Source organism: Nematostella vectensis, chromosome 12 (assembly GCF_932526225.1).
Source record: "Nematostella vectensis chromosome 12, jaNemVect1.1, whole genome shotgun sequence".
Classification (NCBI taxonomy): Eukaryota; Metazoa; Cnidaria; class Anthozoa; order Actiniaria; family Edwardsiidae; genus Nematostella; species Nematostella vectensis.
Window position 1 is genome coordinate 14,831,423 of NC_064045.1, and position 25,780 is coordinate 14,857,202.

Consider the following 25,780-nt stretch of genomic DNA (forward strand, 5'->3'; position numbering starts at 1 on the left):
ATTTGGACTTTATATAATATATATAATATATATTAAATAATAATTAAGTGTTGTTTGATTCCAAAAAGAGTGCTCTATACCAGAAGTAGAGTGCTGAGTATATTTCTCCTACCCAAGTATATCTCTATTACAATTACTCTCCTGCACCCGTGGGAGTCTCAAGATTTGGAACCTTTTTTCTAGCCTAATTTTCTTGAAAATATCCATACATTCACTATATTTTCCCGCATTAGTTACCTTGATACTTTTGATATATTCACTGTATTTTCTCAAGATTTTTCCTAAAGCGAGGTTGACAGCTATGTACATGTATATAAGGAAACACTACTTGACAACTCAAGCCAAGCATTACTTTAGAGTTTCCTCTAAGTTGAAGTCGAAATGCAACTTCTATGGACTACGGTATATATTTGGACTTTTAATGGCAGGCAACCCTACACCTCTACCCCTCCTACCCAAAGCTACTGGCCAAGGACCAGTTATATAAAACATCAGGCGTGTTCCCATGAGTGGCCGAGGGGGGGAGGGGGTGCACAGTCATAGGTAATACATGGAAAAAGCATAGTGATTGAAGATTCCTTTATAAGAAATCACCTCCTTTTTCGCCCCCAAAGGGGGGTACGCGTCCACCTACTTGCCTGAACATATTGTTGGGAGGAGCTGTCCAATTCAAAGGGACAGAAGGAGAAGATGGCACAAGGTATCAGATGGGAGTTCGTAGGTAAGGAGCCCTGGGTTACCTAGCCAGTACAGCAGTTTTCTTTAGTTGTTCATAGAATCAGAAAATATGGGGTAAATGTGGCTGCTACATCAAGGTTAGCACTCACAGTATAGCGGATTTAGGGGGAGGGTTTAGGGGATTTTAACCCCTCTTTGGGCTGCCAGAAAGCCATATTTAACAAAAAAAATATTCCCCTCTCGCCTCTTTGTCACTGAGCGAAACCCCCCCTTTAGCGAAAAGCTAGATCCGTCCCTGCCTCCACATAAAAAGAACACCAACTAAATCATTTGAAGTACTATAATTTCAAATAAACCTATTTCAATGAAGGTTGTCAGTGCAAATGGCAAATGGCGATTTGCAAATGGCAGTTCTACAACCGAAAGTAAGCATGTGTCTCGAAGAATATGGATAAATCAAAACAAATTATCCATTAAAGGTTACCAATGCTTGGCTCTGACATTACTGAACATTATTTAACACCTTTAATTTTACGATTAATTCATACCCATAACCCATTTGCACTGACAACCTTTTGAGAAATAGGTGTATTTTATTCAAGGTCTACTGGCATAGGTATATTGACTGTCACAACAGATGATCGTGTTGATCACCAAATTGGGTTATTCAGTTTTATATTTTTTTTAATTCAATTATTGATAAACTACAATACTAAAGTCTTTATTTGGGAATGATTACCTAACAAATGGCCTTGAAGTTAAACATACTGTCAGAGGTAGAGTTGCACACTACTGTGCATAATACCAGGTCTTAAATGCAAATTAGATGCACTGTATATATTCCTAGATATATCCGCAGTATTGCATTCTTAGTATCGTCCTTGCTTAGTCCATCTCCTAGAAATAGAATTTTTGTATTATAATGTCCTGCAAGAGGAAAATACACCAGTACATATTATTAGTATTATTATTATCACTACGGAGCTATAAATAAAGTGAGTTTATGCGTCATCACCAAACCATCGCGTCGTTTTGCCTATGATTTACTTTCGATTTCTTTAAACATTATACTTCAAGAAATAAGGATTTAGACTTTCAGGGACTGTCTGTGGCATGCATCAAACTTCGTCTATCGTGATATTCAATAATTATTTACAACATATTCATGAAGGAAGCACTTTGAGGAACAAAGCAATACACTGATTACAAGCCTTGATTAGCAGTAAACAAATTCGTCTGGGTGTGCCGAAAATTTGGCACAAAAACACAGCTAAAAACGAGAATTTCGCTCTAAAGCATTTGGAATTGGATTCAATTTAAGAATGCTAGTCAATATTGAGCTGTAGCTGAAATCTAGGCCGGAAATATACGGAAAAATGGATAAAGTCGCGAATTTTGTGTGACGTTTTCTTTTTTGACAACTGCCTTCCGAATTCGCCTTCCACATCGATTATGTTACGCATTTACTGGTATAAAACTCCGTCATTTTCCTGAAACACGACATAACATACACAATTTACCTATAGCAGAGACTATTTAGAGTTTTTCAAAACAAATATATTTTCTGGGGCTCCAACTAGTAAATCCTTGGAAATAATCGAGATTTGAGAATAGTAGCAGGACGAAGGAGCGAAATGACCTTTCGAAGCGGATATATCAAACCTCGAAAACCGAGATGTATTTCTTAATAAAGACAGGGTTAGAAAACCTATTTTACCAGAATATTAGCGTAATCAGGTACAGATAATACCTTTAAATCAGAGAAAGGCTCATTCAAGACTCTAGAAACAAAATAAAGGCGAAGAAGTGCGAATTTTTTTCGCGTGGTGCGAAGTTTCCGACAATGCAACATGGCGGTTACCCTTTGTTAGCAGTATTAGAGATTTGAGAGTAGTACCCTGGAAATAACTGGCCGATTCTGCCTTAAAACAGACCATATTTATTTGATCAAGAAATCTTTATTATCTTAGCCATAATTAGAGCTCTGATGACTTTCGAAACGTGTATTATCGCCAACATTTAAGTTTCTTGGACGATGAAGAAATGGTGATGAATTTGAGAGCGACGAGCTCAAGACAATTTTACCGCGACAGTTAATTGCACCAAAATACCTTGAAAACATGTACAAGAGGACCCATATTCAAGGGAAAATAAGTTTCCAGCTTTATTAATGAAAATTGTCAAATAGTTTTAGCGATATTCTAGTAAAAGTACAGCAAAAAGTTTGGTTTATAATCGAGTCCTAGACAAGAGTACTTCATCAAAATGCGCGCTTCGACCATTTTAGGAACCGTAACAGCCGGTTGACAATCCAAAGGATTTGCATCGAAAAATGAGTTAAAATAACAGAGATTCAGCGGTCAGAGCGTTAATATTGATAAAAAAACATTACTCTACAAGCTTCTACCAAGTTTTTAGGAAAAATCGCTGAAAATCGCAAAGTTTAGAGCCAATGTTTACGACAGAAGCAATTACCAGCACTAGCCGGCCGACATCTCTATGTGTTTGTTGGCCAAATTTGAAATTATTTTTTAGAGTGAAAACCCGAACCACTACCCTCCTTCATCCAAAATACAAAAAGTAGGATGACTTAAGTTTGGTATAACCCCGAAATCACAACGCTAACATGGACGAGCGAGATACAGCAAGGCGTTCAACACGAAATGGAAGTGCAATCTATTTCAAACTTTCTAAAGTTTTCACAAAATTCACAAATCAAAACGCGAGAAATTTCAATCACTTACCATCAAGGGAAAGCCTAAAGTATACTCTACAGCATTGGGGCTTTTTTCCTTTCTCGGAATCATCGAGGAGCTCTCACGGAGTGAAAGTTTCATATGAAGAAGCACAAATTTGCAAATGGCTGCCGATGTTACGAGTGTTGTTGGGGTGCTTTCTCGGGCGTCCGCATGCACGGTATAAATAATCTGCGCGTCGTCTACTGCGTCACTTCTCCCCAAGCGCCTCAACCGAACAATTACGGTCGCTCGATCGAACGAAAATATCCCAAGAACCCGCTCGACAGATTGATAACTTATTCAAAATGTCCGCCGATGCCGCTAAATCCACCAAGAAGGAAAGCAAGCCTAAAAAACCAGCGGAGCACCCGAAATACAGCGAAATGATCGCATCCGCCATTTCTTCTTTGAAGGATCGTAACGGATCTTCAAGACAGGCTATAGAGAAATACATCAAAGCGAATTATAAAGTCGGAGAGAGCGTCGGAGTTCACCTGAAAATGGCGCTCAAACGCGCAGTTGCCGGAGGCTCGATTTTACAGACCAAGGGAGTCGGAGCTTCGGGATCGTTCAAACTCGCAAAGAAGGCGGAGGTCCCCAAGAAGAAAGTCACTAAGAAAGTCGCCAAGAAAAAGCCAGCAGCCAAGCCTAAAAAGGCTTCTGTCAAAAAACCCGCCGCCAAAAAGGCTAAGTCTCCCAAGAAGAAAGCTGCGAAAAAGCCCGCCAAAAAATCAACACCTAAAAAGGCAAAAAAGCCCGCCGCTAAGAAATCGCCAAAGAAGCTATCAAAAAAACCTGCAGCTAAGAAAACACCCAAGAAGGTAGCCAAGAAACCAGCCGCTAAGAAATCATCAAAGAAATCAGCTAAGAAGTAATTTTATAATAAAAAATCACGGTTTGAATGGGATCTGAAAAGACTTTTATTCCCAGTCCTCAACCCGCACAGCCACGATGTACTATAAAAGGAACGGCGTACTTGCAAGAGAACTGTGAGATAGCGAGAAACAATAGATTGAGGCGTAGAACCTCATAATTGTGTATATGACGGTAGAATATGATAATGTTTTGTCCAGAGTTTTAGTTTTTTTTCTTTACCACATCCAGTCACATTTTTTTAAACCACAGATTAATAATACTCATGTAATATTTTATGTATTTATAAAGAAACACTCTATAGAGTGCAAAAGTTTGTATGTATATATACGAAAAAAATCACGGAAATAAAATTTTATTGAAAATGGCCTTGGCTTACAAGTATATTGATTGGTTTCCTGTAAGATGAAAACGGCACTGGTTATCAAAATAAGCTAGTCCAGAGTTTAAGAAATGCCGTGAGGGACTGGGCTCTTTCAGAACAAAAAAGCGATTTTACAACTTTCTTGCACTTCGTATAGGGGGTTATTTGGGATGAATTAGGCGCAAAAGGTATTTCCAGGATGCGCTGAGTACCCTGAGTCATTCCTTAAAAACTAAAAGTTTACCGGCGAACTCCAAATCGGAGTATAAAATGCATCAGTAGAAGTGTCGTGGACGAAGATCATTTTGTTTTCACCTGGGGTACCAAAGTTAATTGTTGTTGTGTGTTTTCATCGGTGTTTTGCGAGCGGAAGTCGAAGTAAATACATCCGTAAAATTTTTTATCGGGCCGTATTCGTAACAAAACACTTTATCGAATGCGTGCTTTTGTTACCCGATGACCCCTTTTGTTTGTTGAGTGCACAAAAGCGCTAATGAAGTTTGAAAACGTAAACGAGCCAACGGAAGAATACTAATGAATGTCCAATTCAATGCTAAAATCTTATTGAAAGTTCCATTGCGCTCTTAAGACTTCATTAGAGTTATTGTATGTGCGCTCGCTCTGAAAACAATGCTTTTTCGCTTGGGTGAATGTCTCTTCGCGGTTAATGAACAGAGGTGTAAAAAAAACCCGGGATATCTAGACATATTGGGAAGAATATTTGAAAAGATATTCTAGACTATGTTGTAAGGAACGTTTAATTGCAAATTGTAATGAAAGGAAGAAGTATATATGACATTTGTGAAGTTGAAATGTTCATTTTCACCACTGGTACATTAGCCCCAGGAAAGTTCCAAGGGGTCCCAGTGGGTTAGATAGATAGGGGGTTTTATTCAATTGCCATGGCAGTATTACAGACTGAATTAAGGCAAAGGGCCAGCACATATAGCGTTATACTATTACAGAAATCGATAAGTAACAAAGTCACCAAAGCGTTTAGTTGCAGAAATATGTTTGTAGGTATTCATACTGCCGGATCTTAGTGAGTATCCATGCACATTATTAATTACGCCTCCAGTAATTACAGATCGAAGGGGTTCTAGCTCTTTAGCGGAGGTCATGAGACTGATACAAAGCTCGCGCCTGCGGTCAGCAAGACTTTGGAGCCCGCTGGTTTCCAAGGCCTCCTTGTATCGTAGATGGGGTAAAACGATACGGAGGGCCCTCTTTTGGATGCCCTCAACAATGTCGACAAGGAACCCTGTTATGTTAGCCCATACTGGTTAATTCGGAAATTCCTATTTTCGGGGTGTCGGGATACCTGTGGACCCATTTTTTTTACCACAGGGATCCTGAAACACGAAAACACACAGCTTGATTTTTTTTGCGCCACAGGGATCCTGGACCACGAAAACACAATAGAGAGCCGACTCGCAAGCTAGGCCTGGTGAGGGTTTTGACATCTCGGCAAGGGTTGTAGGATAGTGATGGGCATTTGGTTGAAAAGAAGGAAAGCACACATTCTGCATCAATTTTTTAATGAACGCAATTCTTAGAGCTAGGCATTCGTATTTACAATTATAAACAAGCCAGTGTTTGTAAAACGGACGGATTAGACGGTATCCCTATATAAGTATATAACCACTTCTGTCTCGGTAGATAAAACGAGATGATGGAGAAGGGCGACATTGCCACAATCCACCAACTCTTGCGTCCATTCCATTCTGGATTTTTGCACCGAACACGAATGCGTGCCTGTCACATGACCATGCTGGCCTATCACATGAGCTGGCACTGTCAGTCTATGGAAGGTCTTTGTCTTCTAGGTAACGGTATTCGAACGTGAAACCTTCCTTCTTGCGTTGTCCCCACTTTTCATAGTCAAAGTAAATGTACGTCCCCTGTAGAATAGAATAAACGAGTCAACCACAACTTTTCATAGCCAAAGTAAATGTATGTCCTCTGTAGAATGGAATAGGATATCCAAGGGCAGGCTATTAAGCAAATCATGGCCCATGGAACAGACAATCACTAGCTGCATAGCTGTTGTTGTGGCAACAGGGGACTAAATCAATACAGAGCTGAGGTTTTATGTTGGAAGCTCTCAAAAAACAGAGTTGTTTCACTGATGTTTTCAGTGTACATCCATCCTTCCTGTTTCAAAGAGAGTCGTAATGCTTGATAAGTCAGGGAAATAATCATGTTTTCAGAAAGCTTTTAAGCATAAAATTTAACAGGCATACCTGTTCATACTCGTCTGTTATGGCCTTGGGTTCTTCATGCCGCTGAAACCACATCATATACTTGGTATGGAATCTCCACGATTGCTTTTTCAGCGCCTTTGCTGCAAGGTACTGGGCTCTAGTGCCCTGAGGAGAGGCAGTGATGAAAGTCAAGAAAATCCCAATAAATGGCAGCCCCTTATCATTTTAAAAGTGTGAACACTCTTTTTGCTTATAAGAAAGTAATAAAGAGAGGTTATTTTTATTAAATTATACATCATCTAGGTAAAAAAAAAAGAAAAAAAAAAGAGAATTTCTGCTTATTGGAATACACACCTCTTGGTAATAAAAAATAAAGAAGAGAGTTTCAGGAGATAGCCGCTGGAAGAACTCAATGGCGTCGAGGTGTGACGGTGGTTGTTGGTGATGGTAGTGTGGGGCAGGATAGGGGTTACGTGATAAGCAAGGTCTGCAACAAAACACAAAGCAAGTGTTAGTAGCCTACAAGATGACAGAACTGGCAGGACTTATACAGGGCATTGATGTTTTAACCAAATATTAATAATCATCATCATTATCACCACCACCACCACCATCATCATCATCATCATCACCACCATTGTCGTCACAATTTAGCACTCACCTGACTCTCTCAGAGTCTGTTGCCTGGGGGAGATGGTGGTAGGCAGCCTCTAGCATACCCAGTTGGTACCGACGTTCCTTGTTTAATGGGACAGGGCCTAAGGGTGCAACGCCTAGAAGGGGTTGAAGATGTGCAGTATTTGTTTCTACCGGTGGTTTGCTGTCGGAGCTGGTCGCTACTGACTCAAATAACCCTGGAAAGAGAGGAAAAGCCATCACTAAAGGGGAAAAATGATGAAATACTGAAAATATCATAACAATGTTACATTTTACACAAACGAAAGTGTAAGTGAGGCATGTGACGGTTTGACATGTAGTATGGATGGAGTATGGGCTAACTTCAGTCAGACTGTGTACTAGTCAAAGACTAATTATTGGCTAACTAAAAGTCAAAGACTTGACTCACTACAAGCCAGACTCTGGTATGCTCTATTTTCCTGCATGGTAATCTTACCTCTGTTTTCCGTTGAAAAGCCTGTAGGACCTTGCATGGGATTACCCAAGCTTGCAGTTGCTACTGCCTGTGCTGCTATCGACTTGAGCGAAGAAAATGAGTCTGATGTCGTGATGTGCCTCTGAGCGGGTGCTGTCATTAAGTGCACACTGCTAATTAATGACGACACTGGCTGAGTAGACGCAGCTAATGACTCTGCTAATGACATAGGAGGCTTGCTACTTGTGGAGTTGGATAGTAACGGCGGCGGTAGGGGCGTGCTACCAGGTGTTGTACCCAGACTACCTATCAATGCAGGAGACATTCCTGAAGGTACAGAAACTGCTGGCTGAGAGGTTGCGATGCTTGATGGAGGAGTAGGTTGTGATGGTTCCGGTTTGCTACTAAGGACAGGGTTTATACTAGACATATGCACAGGTTGAGAGGGCAGCTGACTAATTGGCGCAGCAGTAGCTATTGATGGTGCTGGTGCTATTGATAAAGATGCTATGGATGACCCAAGTTTTTCCAGTGCTTGACTTGTTTCTGCAATGAGCATAAAAAAACATTAACATCATACCAGCGGCAATAAAATATTATAACAACATCATACCAGCAGCAGGGTTTTCAATAGAGGGTGGCTATTTGCATTGATACACTGAATATTCAGCTTTCAAACTCATTATAAAGCTCTATTATCCATGAATAATAATAAATAACATGCTTATGTCATGCTATTTTTTTAATACTTTCATTCTTGCTTTTTTAATAAAAATTTGATTTTCCTTAAACAGCCCAGCTATCTGGTGACCTTGCGTAAAAAAAACCCCAGTGAAACCACAACTGTTGTTATTAAATTAACAGGTGGTACACTAGTACTACGCATACCTGTTAAGTGGTTGTTTTGTTGGGTGTGGTCATTATTTATTGAGCCTGATCTTGGGAATGAGTTACTTCCTGTTGTCGCTGTGGGGTTGTGGTTCACCATCCGTGGGGGCGTGGACTCCACATGATTCTGCTGTGAACCTGCTACTACCGCGTAGCCAGAGACAGGTGGAGGGGGTGTAGTAGGGGGCGGGGATTTCCTGACGGGTGACGTCTCTTCACCATTGGTTGATATGTGATTCTCAAATGAATTCACTAGACCACTAGAGCTGAACAAATATCTGTTAATATAGAGTTCAAGAATAGTAATTCTCCTATTTGAAATAAGGTTGCACTTGGAGATTCTATGTGTCATAACCATAAGGGTTACGGGGTTATGTGTATCAAATAAAAAAAAAATAAGGATAAATAAAAATAAGCACAGGTTTAGAAAGCTTTAGCAATCTTGTTTATCTAACTCTAAAAGTTCACATGAGGTTCAGAGGCCATGATTCAGCCCTTTACATATTTCGCATGAACCACTGCGGTCATGATACTTTACTTTGTGGGTTCAACCTTTATTGAAATAGTTGTATATTATAGTGTAAATTTTGAGAACAAAAAAAAAAAAGCTTTGGTAAAGTAGAGTTAGATCTGGTGATCACATTTCAAAGCCCAATAATAAGTTCATAGACTTTTTAATGGATATAGAAAGAAACATATGGAAACAATGTACACTTGAATAGAAGTCAATAAAAAGAGATCAATCAATAGCTTCATCTATTGTTAGCCTGAGTACCTAAAAAATAGTACTAGAAACCAAAGGTTACCTAAGATGACACACCAAAAGGCCAATCTCAAGTTCTTGGGAAAGATAGCAGGGGAAAGAAAACTAATATTTGATATCTTACCTTGCAGGCTTTGAGATAGTGCTACCTGCAGATCATATAGAAAATATCAATTAAATAATGAGGCTTTCCTACAGTAGACATTACTTGCTGTATTTTGTTGTAAAGGAGGTTGCAGCAGATGATGCAGAAAAAACAGCATTCCTAGAGTGGACTTCAATTGCTTGATTTTGGCTTAAAGGAGTTTGCAGCAGACAATGCAGTGAAGACAGCTAAATAAGGGCTTTCCTAGGGTGGACATTACTCACTTGATTTTACTATGACAGGGTTTGCAGCCGATGATGCCAATGCTTGAAGCGATGTCGGTACATTCATCTTAGGGGTTGATCGAGGGGGTGTTGTCCCAGATAAGCTATTACTAGATGTTTTGGCTTCTTTAGAGTTTTTCCTTGGAGAGCTCTGTTTAAGCAAATGTTTGAGAACAAATGTGTGAAACACAGATGATGGAACTTGTACTACTCAAAAGAAACAGAGAGACATTCTGCTAGAAGGGATTTAGCCTAGTGTAGCTTAACTTGACCATAGTCACTAGGCCTACCAGCATTGTACGTTGGGTTTACCTTGCTGGTAAAAAATGGGTCTTTAGTATTTCATTTTATTTAAATAAATTCAGTTCAGCCCAGGTTGTAAATGATGTTAGAATTGATTCCGTTCATACTCACATTTGGTATTTTTGTAGGTATTACCATAGGCACTGTTTCCGTTGGGGAGGTCGGTGGTAGTGATGATGTTGGTGATGTTGGAATATGGTTCATGATGTCATCATCTTCTGTTGGTGATGTCGCTAGTACTAGTGATGATAATGCGCATTAATTAGATAAAAACATTCTTGGGCATAGCAAATAAAAAAGTGGTTTCTACATTAGCAGTTTCTAAAAAAACTTTAAACACAATTTACAACAGCCTATTTATAATATCTCTGTCAATACTTGGAATTTGATTGGCCAAAACAAAAAAAATAACACAAAATGTTGTATACAGTAAAACCTTTGAGTAAGAAACAGAACCTGTCAGGCTAACATTTGTCATTTACACCTGCTAAAAACGCCTAGAAAACAAAAGGCAGGTTCTATCATGCATAGTGAAACTGTTTTTCTTATGAAGTGTGCAATACATACTGTCTTAATAAACCTGTTAACCCCATGAAAAATGCAATACATACTGTTTTAATAAACCTGTTTACCCCATGAAGTATGCAATACATACTGTTTTAATAAACCTGTTTACCCCATGAAGTATGCAATACATACTGTTTTAATAAACTTGTTTACCCCATGAAGTGTGCAATACATATTGTCTTAATTAATAAACCTGTTTACCCCATGTAGTGTGCAATACATACTGTCTTAATAAACCTGTTTTTCTCATGGAGTATGCAATACATACTGTCTTGATAAACCTGTTTCTCCCATGAAGTGTGCAATACATACTGTCTTGATCCAGATCGGCATCCAGGTCAAAGTCGTCATACATAAACTCATTTTCCTGGAAGTCAGGCTCTCTACAACATTCCAGATAATAGTCCATATCATCCTTTAACTGCTTGATCTGAAATAAAATATGGCACTCTTAGGAAACAGCCCATATACACACAATAGAATAGCACTCTTATGGAACAGCCCATTTATACACAGGAGTATGGCACTCTTAGGAAACAGCCCACTTACACACAATAGAATAGCACTCTTATGGAACAGCCCATTTATACACAGGATTATGGCACTCTTAGAAAACAGCCCACTTACACACTGGAGTAAGGCTCTCTTAAGAAACATCCCACTTACCGTATTTACCGGCATATAATGCACACCAATGTATAATCTGCATCCCAATTTTCAAGGCCTCTTTTAAATTTTTTTTTTAAAAACCTGTGTATAATACACACCGCAATAGAAAAAAACAAGGAAATGAGAAACATCCATAAAAGAAACAGAAGTATCAAGATGAAATAAATGTTCTGATTCACAATTCATTTTATTTATGATCAGTAACACAATCATGGCACCATTTTAGCAAAAACAACAAACTGTCGCACAAAATAGTATATATCTCTCTCAGTTCTTATGCTTTTCACATGAAACTTTTTATAATTTTAGTTCAATAACCAATTTACAAGACCAAGGAAAAAATATTATATTTCTGAGTAGACATTTCTTGACAAAAATCTAGAAATTTAATAAACACAGCAAATTTAGAATGAAGCGCGTTACATTTCCGGTCTAACACCGCATCACAAAATAACATTTTAGTTAAATTTTCTCTAAGGCTTTTAAAAAATCTGCTAAATTGAACCTACATAATTAAGGATAATAATATAACAAACATATACAAGTAATTTTAAACAAATTCATTTATTGTATTCGCAGATATCAATATTTACAAAATATCGATGATGCGTCTAAACAGCATGTAACGCTCGTGTTATTAACAAACCTGCTCCACAAATAATGACCGATTTTAGGTACTATAAAAACAAATGTGATAAACTAAATTTTAATTTTATGATGGGCAACAAATAAACTCCTTGTAAGCGAAGTTTTCAGACAATCCACCAAATAGTTTTTGTGAAAAAAAGACAACCAATAATTCGGAAACACTTTCTGTTAAATTGAAATTGAGTTTAATTTTACACCATCGCAATCACAAAACACAAAATTTAGTAATAGTACTTTTATCAAACGGTACTCACTACGACATCCCCGCTTTGGGCTTGTGTTTAGCCAACAACCCTAAAGGTTTCAGCCGAATTGCAATAGTTTTGAGCGAGAAAATCAAATTTCAATGATTCGGAAACACTTTTGTGCATTATTACAGTGCTCACAAAGCGTAACGAGCGTTACAGCTGGAAGAAAACGCGAAGAAAAACTGCTAAAATGTTTCAAAATATTGTCTCTGCTTGCTTCTTTCCTCGTCCTCGAAGACTTCCACGAGATCACATGCCTAGAACAATAGATTTATGGGGGTCCCAGCACAAAGTGCAGGGGTTTTGTGCGTCATAAGTTAAAAATAAACGCCCGCGGGTATTGCACAGAGAGTGCGTAGCACGTGTAGTCGGTCATTCGGCAACACAATACACACGAGAACTTTGAATATTCATATGGAAAATCCTGTTTCACGTAAGCAAGCTGTAGCACTCACGAAAAAAGAAATAAAAAGGGCAAAAGACAAAGGTTACTACGAGAAAAATCGCGAAAAGAAAATAGCTCAAGTAATCGAGCGGCGAAAAGCGAGACGAGACAAAAGGCAAGTCACGAACAAAAACAGAAATAAAGAGAGCTGCGTCAAAGAAGAGACGCAAAGAACAACGAGCTACCGCCAGAAAAGAACTTGAAAGAAAAAGACAAATAGCAAGAGAAAAGACAAGGGAAAGGGTCCGTAGATACCGCCAGAAAAATAAGTAAGAACAAGGACAGGAGAAAGAAATTTTGCAGAACACTGGGGAGAGATTCAAGAACCGCACGTCCAAAAAGCGTGTTACTGACAAGGTCAAAGATAAACTGCCGCAAACTCCAAAGAAAAAAGCAGAAGTACTAGAAACTTTGATAAACAGCCCAAGAACAAGAAAAATACTTTCCAGGCAAGGGGTAGTGAAAACTCCATAAGAAGAAAAAGAAAGTAACACGTTGAAAGCCCTCGCGTCGGATATCTCTGAAGGTTTGTAACACGTCAAACGTTCGGGATCGAACGAAAAACGCGCTGCCTACAAAGCACTTAAATCACTTGCCTTTGGAGATAATATAAAAAAGTTGAGAGCAAAAAAGTCCCTAGGAAAGTTAGTCAGCCTTAACGAAAAGAGCATTAGTAAAGCCATCAAAACAAGGGAGGAGATTTTAAAGGGAGAAGGAGAAAGCTGGCTTTATGTAAAAAGAAAAACACGACGAGATGCGCTCCCAGAAGAAGACGTTGAAAAAATTTACTGCTTCTGGGCCAGTTCGGCTAGTCGTCCTACAGGAGACAAAAGTGACTTTGTGAAAAACAGAGTTGGCAAAAACCAGTATTTAACCCAGCCCAAGCATGTTCTCGAAACGAGCCAAACGGAGGCTTTCCAGGAATTTGCGAAGCTTCACCCTGAAGAAAAAGTAGCGCAACGCGAATTCGAGATGTTAAAACCTTACTTTGTAAAACAAGCAAGAGAAAGGGACAGAAAATCTTGCCTTTGCAGAAAACATGTCGAAACGAAAATTCTTTTCGACGCATGTATGAAGTTTCGAAAGGGTGTGGTCAAGACGACGGGAAACGAGAGCAAGAGTCGCCCATTTTCAAAACGTTTACAGAAGCGGCTGATGCAACCTTATGCTCAAAGGAAGATGGGATAGAGCACCATTAAATCAAGTGCTTGGAGCGAGATTGCAACAGATGCTCTGTGGAGAAAATAAAACTACTTCCAGAGGAGTCTAGCAATGAAGGAAGTGTTTGTTGGTCTAGGTACGAGTACCTACCCACTGGAAAATTCCTTGCCAATGGTCAAGAGAAAAAGAAGATAGCCTTGGTCCCCAAAGAAACACCACCCTCAGAAATGTTTAAATATTTCAAAAAGCTTTTGGAAGCCTATCCCCTGCATTCATTCATGGCTAAATGGCAACGTGAGCAACTTGATAATCTTTTGGAACACTTGCCACTTGGCCATGTCGTGTGCATTCACGACTATTCTGAGGGGTATGCGTGTCGCCAGCAAGATGAGATCCAATCAGAGTTCTTTGACGTTGCCAAGGCTTCTCTACATGTTACCATCTTACATCGCCATGCTGTTGAAAGTAAAGACGGGATCACAAGCACAGAGGCTGAGCCACACTTGATCAAAGAGCACTTATTTGTGGTTTCCGATGATCCGACGCAAGACCATGACAGTGTGCACAAAGCCCAAGAGCTTATTCATGATTACCTGGTCAACGATGTGGGCTATAGCATTGAGCTCTTGCATGAATTTACAGATGGGTGCGCAGCACAATATAAGTCACGACACTGCATTAGAGATTTGTCATGTTCTATGGCAGATTTTGGATATCCCATCCAAAGAAGCTTTTTCGAAAGCTCCCATGCTAAAGGAGAGCGAGATGCTGGCCCTCATGTAAAGCAGAAAACCAGCCAAGCCGCCCTACGCAGAAAAGCTAAAATCAATTCTGCAAAGGACATGTATGCTTATCTGGTTGCAAACTTTACAGAGCCAGCAGCAACTAGCTATGCTGCTCGTAGAACGGCTACCCAGTTGACGCGCCGTGTTTTCTTTTATGTTCCTGCAAAAGGAGAGGGTGCAGTCTCCAGGAACCGTGATGGGCGAAAGTTCAAGGAAGCAAAGGGCATAAGAAAATGGCACTGTGTCAAGACACTTCCCCAGCAAGAGAAGGTCCTAGTACGGCATCGGACATGCTACTGTGTGAGCTGCATTGTGAAAGATGAAGATTCATGTACCAATAAGGCATGGCTTGATGAGTGGAAAGAAGTGACTATCCCTAGAGATGGTACAGTTGCTATCACTCGTCAAGCCACAGAGCAGCCTGCTCTTGATCATGATACAGCATCACACATGGCAGATCTGGCTGCGTGCGGCAGCACTGTTGCCATTGAGGCTGAAGGTGATAGAATGTACGATTTCTATCTCCTCAAAGTCACGTCAGCAGGTGTTGAGGAGCTAGAACATGACTACACTGATGATTACCACAACACTGCACTGAGAGGAGAGTCTGTCTTGACTTGTCTGTCATGACTTTCACCTTAAACAAAAAACGGATTGCAGTTGTTTATGCGGGCACTGTCCGCCATATTTGTGGTGACCTCCCCACTAAGAAAAGAGGCAAGAAACTTATTTACAAGCTTCCATTGAAGGAAAATGAAGCCATCCTTGCCATTCTTTGAGGAAAGTGACATTTTAAAGTATTTAGTGTTACTTATACTGTGTTCTGTGTGATATTGTAGTGGGAGCATTGTAGGTAAAACACAAAAAATCACAAAAATTATGAAATAATGTAAAATATGAAATAATTTCAACTGTTTGTCAACACATACTTCATAATTAGCCATAATTAGTAGAACCTTTGAATAGGGAAATTAAAGCATTTTGGTATTTTAACCTAGTGTAACACAAAATGGATAGGTAACTGTGCTACTGATCTTATACATAAGTTAGCAAGTATGGTAAATGCTTTTCTACATCTGAAATTGAAGGTGATAATCGCATAAACGCATCTAAGCACAACTGTAAAGCTGTTATTCTCATCGCTGAACATTTGTACTTTCACATGGAACATCGAAATGCGAGCTTGTATACGTTCACGGCAATTACAACCATTTTGGTCGAGGTGCAAAGAGACTGGGTCAAGTAATTTCCAACAAAGCGGACAACAATAAAATCGAGAAGAAAGCATAAATAATTGCTGTTTTTCTGGCGAGTTTTTGGGCTTACATGATGAGGGAATTAAAGATATTATTCGTTTGGAATACCTTTTACTATGTTATTTTTATACGATTTCGTTACTGTTTCTTACCTACAATGGGATCGTTTTGATTTCCGCTCATTATCATACTGAGAAAAATTTGTTCCACATATAATGAGCACCCTGTTTTTCGAGGTCTTTTTGAGAGAAAAAAAGTGTGCATTATACGCTGGGAAATACGGTAAACACAGGAGTAAGGCACTCTTAGGATACAACCTACTTACACACAAATGTACGGCACTCTAAGGAAACTACCCAATTACACACAAAAGACAGCACTCTTAGGAAACTACCCACTAACACACAAGAGTATGGCACTCTTAGGTAGCAGGTCATTTGCAATCTATTCATTAACATATTTTCTAAGAGAAATCTTAAGACTATATGACAAAAAATGAAAATAAGTTAATAAACGGGCCAAATAAGGCAGCCCCTTGATTCTTACTCTGAGACTGTGCATTAGATCATGTACAGAATGAATTTTGTGCTATATTAAGTAATAAAACTATTATTACAATAGTGAGCATAACAAAGGCAATAACATTTTGAAAAATGTGCATGCTGTGAGCTCCATTCCCTAGAATTGGTTGAAACTGAATCATCTGTAGCTGCAAACACTGTTTAGAAAACTGAAAATATATTCCACATGATAAGGCATGTAAAACATTCTGTTCCCCACCCTCCAGAAACCCTTTTCCTAGCAAAGCAGCAGTTTCTACAATTCTTACTCAGCTGTGACAAAGTTTTCACATTGAAACATGTCAAGATATTAAATGCTATCAGAGCTTTTCTTACTAACGATTCTCAATCTGGGAGTCATGACCATGTTAGGCAAGTAATGACCATGTTCGGCAAGTGTGTCTAATTAAACGAGTCAAAATAAAGAGGAAAATTTGACAGAGTTGAATAAGGTTTATGGTGGATCATACATTGATAAAACGTTTCAGCTGAAAAATTAGAAACTTAAGCAGTGTCACAGCTAAGTAAGAAGTGTAGTAATTGTAAGAGTTCAATGTCGCATTCCAGTTCTGAGTGTGGCTCACTGTACGCACAAGATGTCAGGAATTCACCTCTTCTAGCTGCCCACTTACATCATCACACTCGATGGTACCATTGTCAAGCATGCGTAGAATCATCTGTTGGAAAAGGTTGTTAGTAAACTTATTCCAGGGCAACAAAAATGGTGTTAGCTCACTTTTTCCAGGAAAACACAAAAGGTGTTAGCCCACTTATTCCAGGGCAACAAAAATGGTGTTAGCTCACTTTTTCCAGGAAAACACAAAAGGTGTTAGCCCACTTATTCCAGGGCAACAAAAATGGTGTTAGCTCACTTTTTCCAGGAAAACACAAAAGGTGTTAGCCCACTTATTCCAGGGCAACAAAAATGGTGTTAGCCCACTTATTCCAGGGCAACAAAAATGGTGTTAGCCCACTTATTCCAGGGCAACAAAAATGGTGTTAGCTCACTTTTTCCAGGAAAACACAAAAGGTGTTAGCCCACTTATTCCAGGGCAACAGAAATGGTGTTAGCTCACTTTTTCCAGGAAAACACAAAAGGTGTTAGCCCACTTATTCCAGGGCAACAGAAACAGTGAAAGTTCCTTAATTCCGTGGTGACAGAAACAATGCTAGTACAATCAAACTTATTCCTGGATTTGGAAATTTGGTCAGTGGATTAATTATGAAAGCATGTTTTAAATACCTGACATGTAAAGAAATAATATAATAAACAGTACCTCCAACTGCTGGTTATGGAATCTATGCTTTTCTGCCCAATCGTTTAGTTCATCTACTCGATCCTGTCGCTAGAAACGAAAAACAAACATTCATAAAATCAGGAAACATTTTACCACACTTGTTAAAATCATTACACATACAGAATCCATCTACAGAATGGTCCAACTGCAAGAATACTTCCATTTCTGACTGATCAACATTTTTGTTTTTCACTTTTCGGACTTTTTTGTTTTCATGATTATGTCTGCACAGTTTTATTACTCACTTCTTTGTCCAGCTTTTTCTTCTTAGAGCCAGCAATTACCAGCTCAATCTCACTTTCAAACTGATCAATCTACGAGGAGAAATGTAGGTAAGTAAAAAGTGACTGTAAAATAAACAGTTATGGATGGCACCAAGTAAAATTTCAACCAGCTCTGACAAACTGCCAAAGTCAAACGAACATTTAATTGGATTTAGTATTTTTGACAATAAATCATACCTCTAGTTTTAGTCTGTCAAGCACATCCTGAAGAGAACACAGAATGACAGAATTCAACATCATTCACAACATACTATATAATAAAAAAAAACAGATTTTCGCCAAGAGATAACAAACATAAGAGTTATAATATGTTATCATTTGATAATAACATTACGCTACTATTTTGGGTATAATAGATGTATGTAATGTACGAAACACTGTTTATAATGTTGGTAGTTGTAGATGTGTTGTAATGTGTGTAACATGTTATAATGTTACTGTAGATGTGTTATAATTTGTGTAGCACGTAATATAATGTTGGGTATGGTAGGTGTTGTAATGTGTGTAACATGTTATAATGTTACTGTAGATGTGTTATAATTTGTGTAGCACGTAATATAATGTTGGGTATGGTAGGTGTGGTAATGTGTGTAACATGTTATAATGTTACTGTAGATGTGTTATAATTTGTGTAGCACTGTAATATAATGTTGGGTATGGTAGGTGTGGTAATGTGTGTAACACTTTGTTACAGTACAGACTGAATGTATTTTAACATTTACCAACGTGGAGTTGGCGTGGATTCTGAGTGGGTTCTGTGTGCGATCAACGCACGTGGAAAACTAGAGAGTGGAGTCCACTCACTGCGTGGAATTTTCCTTTGTTATGCAGTTTATTGTGTGGATAGTAATTGAAGTGTACAGTGGTGTTACCAGAATGCATAATAACGAAACTCAACACAACGCTTGATTACTCGGATAAGTAACAGCCCGCTAAAAACAAAATCGATATTTCGTAGATATTTACAGAAAACTAGCAACGACCGAAAGCTCTGAAAAGATCCAAAATAAAGTACTAAACAAATGCTACTTTTTCGTTAAACTTTAACATATAGAGATTGTCTTACTCGACGCCCATAAAAGCAGATATTATTAAAGAAGAGCGTAACCCGTGTTCAAACTAAAACAACAACATTTTGCCAAGAACATTTTGTAAATAAAATTGTAAATACTGCCAAAACCAGAAGAAACGTCACTTTTCCGTTTCAGTATGGTACTTAATATTTCCAACACATATCGATGCAAGCTTTTATTGTAATTAGATAAAATAAAGAATTAAATTTACGTGGTTTCATACAGTTTGGGTTCGTTTAGTCTAATTCGGTACGGCCTTAGCTGTTAGATTTTTCTGGAAATTATGCGACTTGTGTTATCGATTCCTTCACACGACGCGGCTTGTTGTTTTTTAAGCGTGCCACAATCGTTACTTTATTAGCAAGTCTTTGTTCATGTTTGTTCACGTAAAATTCTTCGAGAGGGCTCAGATTACTTTTTTGTTGTTTCCTAATAAACCTTTTTTTCCAAAAGTAATAAAAAGAGATTCAAAAGCCATTTAGGCGCATGTTCGTAAAGTGTGTCCCTGGGTTTGGTTTTAGATTTATCAACTGACTAAAAAAAACCTTGATGTGAGAGAATGTGTGACATTCCTATTGTCTTCAATCGGGGACATTACGGATTGCAGAATATCAAAGTATAAAATAAACATTGACAGCACAACGACAGGTACACATCAAATAGTGTCAAAAGTCTACTCCTGCCTTAAAATTGGCATGTGAACTACAATAAAGAGTTGAATTCTGCCGCTTTGAAGCCATATAATTCACTAATACAAAACACTTTCACCGCGTTGTTTGAATTTACATACTAGTAAAACTGAAGTAAAATCATGCGAGAACCAACTTTACGAATAGGCAAGCTATTATTGAACAAACTAAACTAGAAACTATATCCTTCTATAGATATACCTCTGTGGCAACAATTGTTTTGAGTAATATCAATCCACGACAAGGACGTTCACTTCACCAACGGCACTTTTGTTTTGAGTGTTTGTTAGCGATCACAAACAACCGAACAGGAAAGGTAAACAAGCATATCGTCTATGATACAGTGTTACGGATATATTAACTGCTTAAGATCAGAAGCAACTTTGTCATTTCGCGGACAGTGGAAAACCACAAAATAATCTGTGTAACACTATATAATGTTTGGTATAGATGTGTTGTAATGTGTGTAACACTATGTTATCATGGTAGGTACTGTAGATGTGTTATAATCTGTGTAACACTGTGTTATAATGTTAGGAGTTGTAGATGTGTTGTAATGAGCATGTTGTACTCTATATGTGCTGTAATGTGCATATGTAATACTATGTGTATGTAATGTATTTAATGTGTTAGGTACTATAGATGCATCATGAGGACACAGAGTGTCAGGTACTCTATATGTGCTGTAATGTGCATATGTAATACTATGTGTATGTAATGTATTTAATGTGTTAGGTACTATAGATGCATCATGAGGACACAGAGTGTCAGGTACTCTATATGTGCTGTAATGTGCATATGTAATACTATGTGTATGTAATGTGTATATGTAATATTATGTATAATGTGTTCTACATACCGTAATCCACTGCCTTGCCTCCTCCTTCTCTTTAGTAGCAGGATCAATTTTTGTGGCTAAACCAAGACCTGAGACAAGAAGAAATTGTCAACTAACATGTCACTAACATAGTAAAAGTATGAAAGTGATAAATCTATGGATAACTTTCCCATTTACAGTGCGCCACATGCTACTTTGGCAACCTTGAGAATTTGGTGAAGCAACCCAACTAGGATATGAGAAACATGCTTTTTAAACCGCATTGTCACCAGTTTACTTCTGGAGGTCCGACGGAAACCTCAACCGTTAAAAGACAAAAGAATCTATTAGAATCTGAGATATTTAACCCTTTCACTACTGAAGCCCAATGTGTGTCACATCCTGCTGTTCCTGGAGCCTAATTAGCATTCCCCACTAATTTACACACCAAAACAAAACATGCATGCTCAGTTGGTTTTGGGGGCAGATTGTAAAGAATAAAGCACAGAAACAAGTAGTGCAGATAATGAAGTTTTTAATGAACCAAAAAATTGGCGTTTTTGCCACTATTGCTTAGAGCTATAATGATTTGAATTTACAATTTCATACAAAAATTCAAATTTCGCGCCATCTTCTCTACCAATGATCTCAAATTTTGCATCATTTACAAGATTATTGTTTATCTTAGACACAAAATATAAATAGAACATATAATAACCACATCATAGCCGAGTCCATGGACACGCTGTCTGTTTTCTTGCCCAAGGTAAACTTTGTAGTTGCACACGTAGCCGTTGTTCGCGTCGGCCGCCATCCACACTTTTATGCCGTATTTCATCGGCTTTGCAGGCATATATTGGCGAAAGCAAAGTCTTCCCTTGAAGGCAATCATTCCCTCATCGACTGATTTGTCCTTTGAGGGCTCGTAAGCTTGCTGGATATTTTTTAAGACATCGCTCAGTACCATGCGAACTTTAAAGAGACGGTCGTAATCGGCGTCCCCACGTTGTGGCTCGTTGTTCGGATCGCTGAAGTACAGGAATTGGGCGATCTCTTCAAACCTTGTCTTGGGGATCACGTCCTGAATCCCAAGGTTTCCAAATAGGGGGTTTTGGGACCAATAAAGGGCTTGCTGTGGCAAGGAATTAATTCCCATCACGAGCGCTAACCCAAGGAACATGCGGAGTTCGTCAGGAGTGACGTCCTTCCACTTCGCCAGCCGTGCCTCTCTATCGGCCTTCTGCCCAATAATAAATTGTTCATATCGGTTAGTTTCGTCAGAAATTAAACCAATAAGTTCATCCGAAAACATCAGCTTTTAAATCTTCTGATACCGTTTTCTTCAACCGTTGTTGCCCGGTGAAGTCCTCAAGGTCGAAATGCGTGAGTTGCTCCAACCAATTTTCAACACTATCTTCATCGCTCTCGTCTTCGCTTTCTTCCTCAGAAGAACTGCTTTCTTCCTCAGAAGAAAGTTCAAAACCCTGAAACTCATTTTTAGAATTGTTTACATCACCATTCTCGTCAGGATTAACACCAAAAATCGCTCTAAATTCCCTCATATCGATCGCTAAAGATTCCGCCATGTTTGCAGTACAGGGGTGACTGATAAGTTTTCGGTCGGCGCTCACGCACTTCATACAATGATAAATTATGCGCAGTTGGTGGGATTTGATTGGCTAATGTCGTAAGAACAATAGTCCACGTGTTTCCTGCAGCATGAATTCCCTAGGGAGGAGAGGGACGATTGTTTTGAGTTGTATGCAAATTGGCCGCTTTTGGCCGCTCCAGGAAAAACGTCACACTTCCGTTTGGCCGCTTTTGGCCATTTTGATAGTGAAAGGGTTAACAGGCCATCCGCTCTAAATTATCAATCACATCCTCAAAGAAACTTCCAATAGACACACTACTTTCAATATTTTGATATAATTTTCTCATTTTCCGTTAAAAATCATCAGAGATTGTTACTTAAATGACCGGAAGTAAACTGGTGACAATGTGGCTTTAAATGACAAGCTCTTCACTAGCCAAGTAGCAAGGCAAAGAGCTGCTTCAATGTACACAAAAACAAAACAGAATCCTTGTAACTATCAGGTTTGTACCAAAACTGTGATTATGTAACTTCCTTAAACCCCTTGTATTGGTGTCCACTCTGTCACTGTGAATTAAAACAATAACCATACACAACACAGTCAACTCTAGCCGACCTGACACCCCACCTTTACTTACACCTCATTGGAACAGACACATAACAGACAGTAGCTAAGTGACAGATACAAATAACTGGTTTATCTGAAATACTTAGAGATATCTAAAAGAAACTTGTGTTATTCCAGACTCTTCGGGTAACGAAGTACTATGCTATGGCAACATGAACGGGCAGGACTTAATGGAGGGTAAGATAAGTTGGCAAATATATAACCAACAACCAAGGTAGTTAAATTGAGCAGGTTATGGGGACATTTCCCGAAAGTTAGAAAGCATGGTTGAAAACATTTATGGAAATTTGGTCTAAATTTCATGATTTCAAACATGCACTAAATTTTGAGATCATCTTTCATGCACTTCCGTTGACATATCATTGTTGTTATTTTTGACACTTTTTAATGCAGGATGGCAGGGAATTTATAGACAAATGAATGAATGCATATTAGAACTCATTAAAGAGTTAAAGTCACAAATCCTGAAATGAATTCATGATTATTGAATTCATGGTAATATATTTTGTTGTGATGTATATATTTTAAATTAATTAATTGCTGGATTCGGATTGACACTACTAAAACTTTAGCTACCTACAGACATAAAACACAGCTAAAAATAATAAAAAAACGCATCATCAATAAACAAGTTTCAATGCCTTTTATAATAATTGTGAAGTTTTATTGTTAAATTTAGCCAGGCCCTAGAAATCGTTAATAGTACAATTCACCTTCTTTAGAATATGCCTTTGTTTTCGTTTCTCTCTCGACGACTTTAAACCGCTCCATTTGCTAAAACATTAAATACACCAAAACTTTATACATCCAATTGACGCTAATAAACAGAAGAGAAAACATCAATTAATATGGTCTCGATGTTGGCACGTAAAAAACCTGCATGGTCCAATTATTATTATTTTTTTTCAAATTGCAAGAGATGGCGCCAAACACAAGTCAGATTTGAAGACAATGAGGGGTACACCAAATAAAGTCATTCCAAAAACTTACTTGCTCAATGAGTTTTCTATTATCCAACAATGTCCGTTTGTCCTTGATATCGTTGGATGCGACCCATGTTTTAATTTGGTCTCGAAGTCTCTGTAAAAGACAAGAAAAATCTGCTGTGAACACAGACTTTTCGCAGAGAAGTGACGCGAGTTGGGATGTCATAGGATCGAATGCATATAGAATTCAGGGAAAAACACGAGAACTTTTCATACTTGTAGCTTCTTGATTTCTTTCTTAAGGTCTGCTTCATATTTCTCCTTCTGATTCGCGTTAGTTGCATTATGAACCTGGAGGTTTAAAGTCAAATAATACATGATTATCGGCAGCAAAAATTAAGATCGATCAAATCAAGCGAACGCACACACAGAATAGCATCACACTGTTACACAAATATGAGTACTAAACGAAGGGAAAAATAACTAAACCACACGCACCTTTTGCCAGATATCTTCAAATGTTTCGACTCCTTCACTGACTTTTTTCAGGCAGCGCTCAATCTCGCCTGAAATTCAACAAAAATCTGATAATTTCTGCGAAAAATGAAACATGCCGTGTGCGTCTATCCGTCCATTGGCGATCAGTTCACCTACCTTGAAGCTTCCTTTTATCTGCCATTACCTCGTAGTTTCGCCTAATACAACCATAGCTTCGTAGCTGAAAAAACACTCAGTAAACGAAGCTTTAATTCAGCTCAGAATTAGTTCGATAAAGTAAAAATTCGACTCGGAAAATCTCAAAAGTCTAATTTGGTATCGGAAGCTTTTCACCTCGCCACCATTGAAGGGTATTATGGGCTGGTGGGCGTCTCGTGCGCATGTGTCGAACCAGCCTCGTCTCCATGTCGAAGCCGGCGGCAAGTTTGGAAGAGTTCTACTCGAACGGGACCTTTGAGGGAGAAATGTTCGGGTTATTTTGGGTAAAATAGAGTTACCAAGGGCAGGCCCGTAGCCAGGAAAGGGGGGTCGGACGAACCTTCCCCCCCCACTCGGCCTGAAGGTCCGCTCAGAGCAAACAAAAAATATATAACGTTTGGCTGGATTACCGTGCACATCAATATGTCTTTAAAATGACTATAAAAATCTTTTTTATAAATAATCATTCTGATTATTATCGCTATGTTATTAATAGGGTGCTTTAAAATACATTTTAAATACAAGATTGAATTTATTTGAAGTATTGATTGCCTAATGTGATAATGCACTAGTAATTTGAAACCCCCACCCTCATGGTCCCGGGGAAGCGTGGGGTTAATGTGGGGGTTTAGAGCACTTTTTAACAGGAATCTGTCCCGAGGGGCTGGGGGGATTGAATGTTTTCGACCCTAAAAGTTGTCCCCACCCTGGGGACTTGGGGACAAGTGAATAGCCTCACAAATGTACTTTGCAAAAGTCATGTCAGTTTCTGGTTTAAGACTCTTTCTTCTGTAGCAAGCTGCATGGCAAAATATGCGAAAACAAATATGAAAGAAAAAATATGAATATCAAATAAGATGATTTATTTTTTCATTTATCAAAAAAACCTGCCACCTTCATAGTTATTGACACAAATGTACTCGCTGAGGTGTACTGGCTTTGAAATATAAAGGCTTATTTCAGATGACTTGTTGTCAGGTAGTTGTCTATAGTTTGCACCCCGAGGGGTAGGGGCATTTCACTGCAGTTTTGTCCTGACGGGGTAGGGCTTTCCTCTGTTTTGTACAGGGTCGAAGTTTAATCCCCCACCCTTCTCCGGGACCATGGGGGTGGGGGTTTCAATTGACGGGTGCATAAGGCGAGGAGAGGGGTATACCGGAAATTTG

General features: G+C 38.7%; 2 protein-coding genes across 4 annotated transcripts; one reads left to right on the forward strand and one right to left on the reverse strand.

The window, feature by feature from the left end:
- Positions 1-3,612: 3,612 nt before the first annotated feature.
- Positions 3,613-4,656, forward strand: LOC5506880 (histone H1-delta). The gene has a single exon (XM_032375358.2). The coding sequence runs from the start codon at positions 3,722-3,724 to the stop codon at positions 4,289-4,291; it is 570 nt and encodes a 189-aa protein (XP_032231249.2). The 5' UTR covers positions 3,613-3,721; the 3' UTR covers positions 4,292-4,656.
- A 1,518-nt stretch (positions 4,657-6,174) lies between these two features.
- On the reverse strand, positions 6,175-24,781 carry LOC5506907 (CCR4-NOT transcription complex subunit 3). Of its 3 annotated transcripts, none has more exons than XM_048719624.1 (20): positions 24,573-24,781; positions 24,417-24,484; positions 24,195-24,269; positions 23,983-24,072; positions 23,706-23,766; positions 20,816-20,883; positions 18,372-18,398; positions 18,156-18,224; positions 17,890-17,958; positions 17,224-17,289; positions 11,153-11,270; positions 10,385-10,512; positions 9,971-10,121; positions 9,726-9,750; positions 8,839-9,098; positions 7,972-8,496; positions 7,519-7,711; positions 7,212-7,344; positions 6,897-7,022; positions 6,175-6,554 (listed from the first exon to the last, which is right to left on the reverse strand). In XM_048719624.1, exons 1-20 carry the CDS (start codon positions 24,595-24,597, stop codon positions 6,456-6,458), a joined length of 2,376 nt encoding a protein of 791 aa, XP_048575581.1. In that variant the 5' UTR covers positions 24,598-24,781; the 3' UTR covers positions 6,175-6,455. The 3 variants fall into 3 exon arrangements, with proteins under 3 accessions (XP_048575581.1, XP_032231248.2, XP_001627587.3); XM_032375357.2 differs by having other exon boundaries at positions 8,839-9,104; positions 17,245-17,289; positions 24,573-24,780; XM_001627537.3 differs by having other exon boundaries at positions 8,839-9,104; positions 24,573-24,780.
- Positions 24,782-25,780: the final 999 nt, after the last annotated feature.

Coding starts and splice junctions, on each gene's coding strand:
- LOC5506880 (XM_032375358.2), top strand. CDS start 3,722: ATGTCCGCCGATGCCGCTAAATCCACCAAGAAGGAAAGCAAGCCTAAA.
- LOC5506907 (XM_001627537.3), bottom strand. CDS start 24,597: ATGGCAGATAAAAGGAAGCTTCAAG. Junction 18,225..18,371: donor TTGACAGACTAAAACTAGAG/GTATGATTTATT, acceptor TTCTCCTCGTAG/ATTGATCAGTTTGAAAGTGA. Junction 11,271..17,223: donor TAAGTGGGCAGCTAGAAGAG/GTGAATTCCTGA, acceptor ATTTTATTTCAG/ATCAAGCAGTTAAAGGATGA.